The following is a 568-nucleotide window of genomic DNA, read 5'->3' on the forward strand; positions in this document are numbered from 1 at the left end:
CTTACTTAGCTACTTCTTTCCAGAGGACAATCACAGAGACCTCAAAACAGGGCCCAAAGTAGGCCCTGGAGGCTCTGCGGTCAGGGGCTGGCGGGCCCTCCATAAAAATACATTGGAGTCATTTTAATAGCAACGTGTCCTGATGCCAGGGTGATGACGACAAAGCCGTCAATAGATGGGAAACAGTCCTCGCTCCCTCCCTCCTCTGATGGCTTATTACCAGGTCTTTCTCTTCCAAAGCCCTGTCCTTGCCCCAACTTTCAGAGACCCAAAGACCTTGCTTACAGAAGCTCAACATTCATTCAGCAAACGCTTCCTGGGCGCCTATTATGTGCCAGGCCCTATTCTAGGCGCGAAGTAAAGGAATGGAGTGTTATCGACCTAGGCTCCTTCCCTGCGGGCACCCGGGCATTTTGGGCACTGCTGACCAAGAGCTCTCTTCCCAAGCTTCGTCCCCAGGACCCGGGCCTGAGAAGCGGAGACCATCCTGCCCGTTGCAGCGGCTGGGGGTGAGGAGGGGGCAGCAGTACCTGTGCGCAAAGCGGCGAGGGAGGCTGGAAGAAGGCGG

The 568-nt window shown here is 56.0% G+C and overlaps 1 protein-coding gene across 1 annotated transcript in view; it reads left to right on the forward strand.

Moving 5' to 3' along the window:
* Positions 1-6: 6 nt before the first annotated feature.
* CRTAC1 (cartilage acidic protein 1) overlaps positions 7-568 on the forward strand; it is a 140,384-nt gene continuing 139,822 nt past the window's right edge. Inside the window, exon 1 of the mRNA XM_005885387.2 lies at positions 7-509. Within this exon, the coding sequence (XP_005885449.1) occupies positions 366-509 (144 nt within the window). The 5' untranslated portion in view covers positions 7-365. The remainder of the gene's footprint in view (positions 510-568) is intronic.

This window comes from Myotis brandtii, unplaced genomic scaffold, assembly GCF_000412655.1.
Source record: "Myotis brandtii unplaced genomic scaffold, ASM41265v1 scaffold902, whole genome shotgun sequence".
NCBI lineage: Eukaryota > Metazoa > Chordata > Mammalia > Chiroptera > Vespertilionidae > Myotis > Myotis brandtii.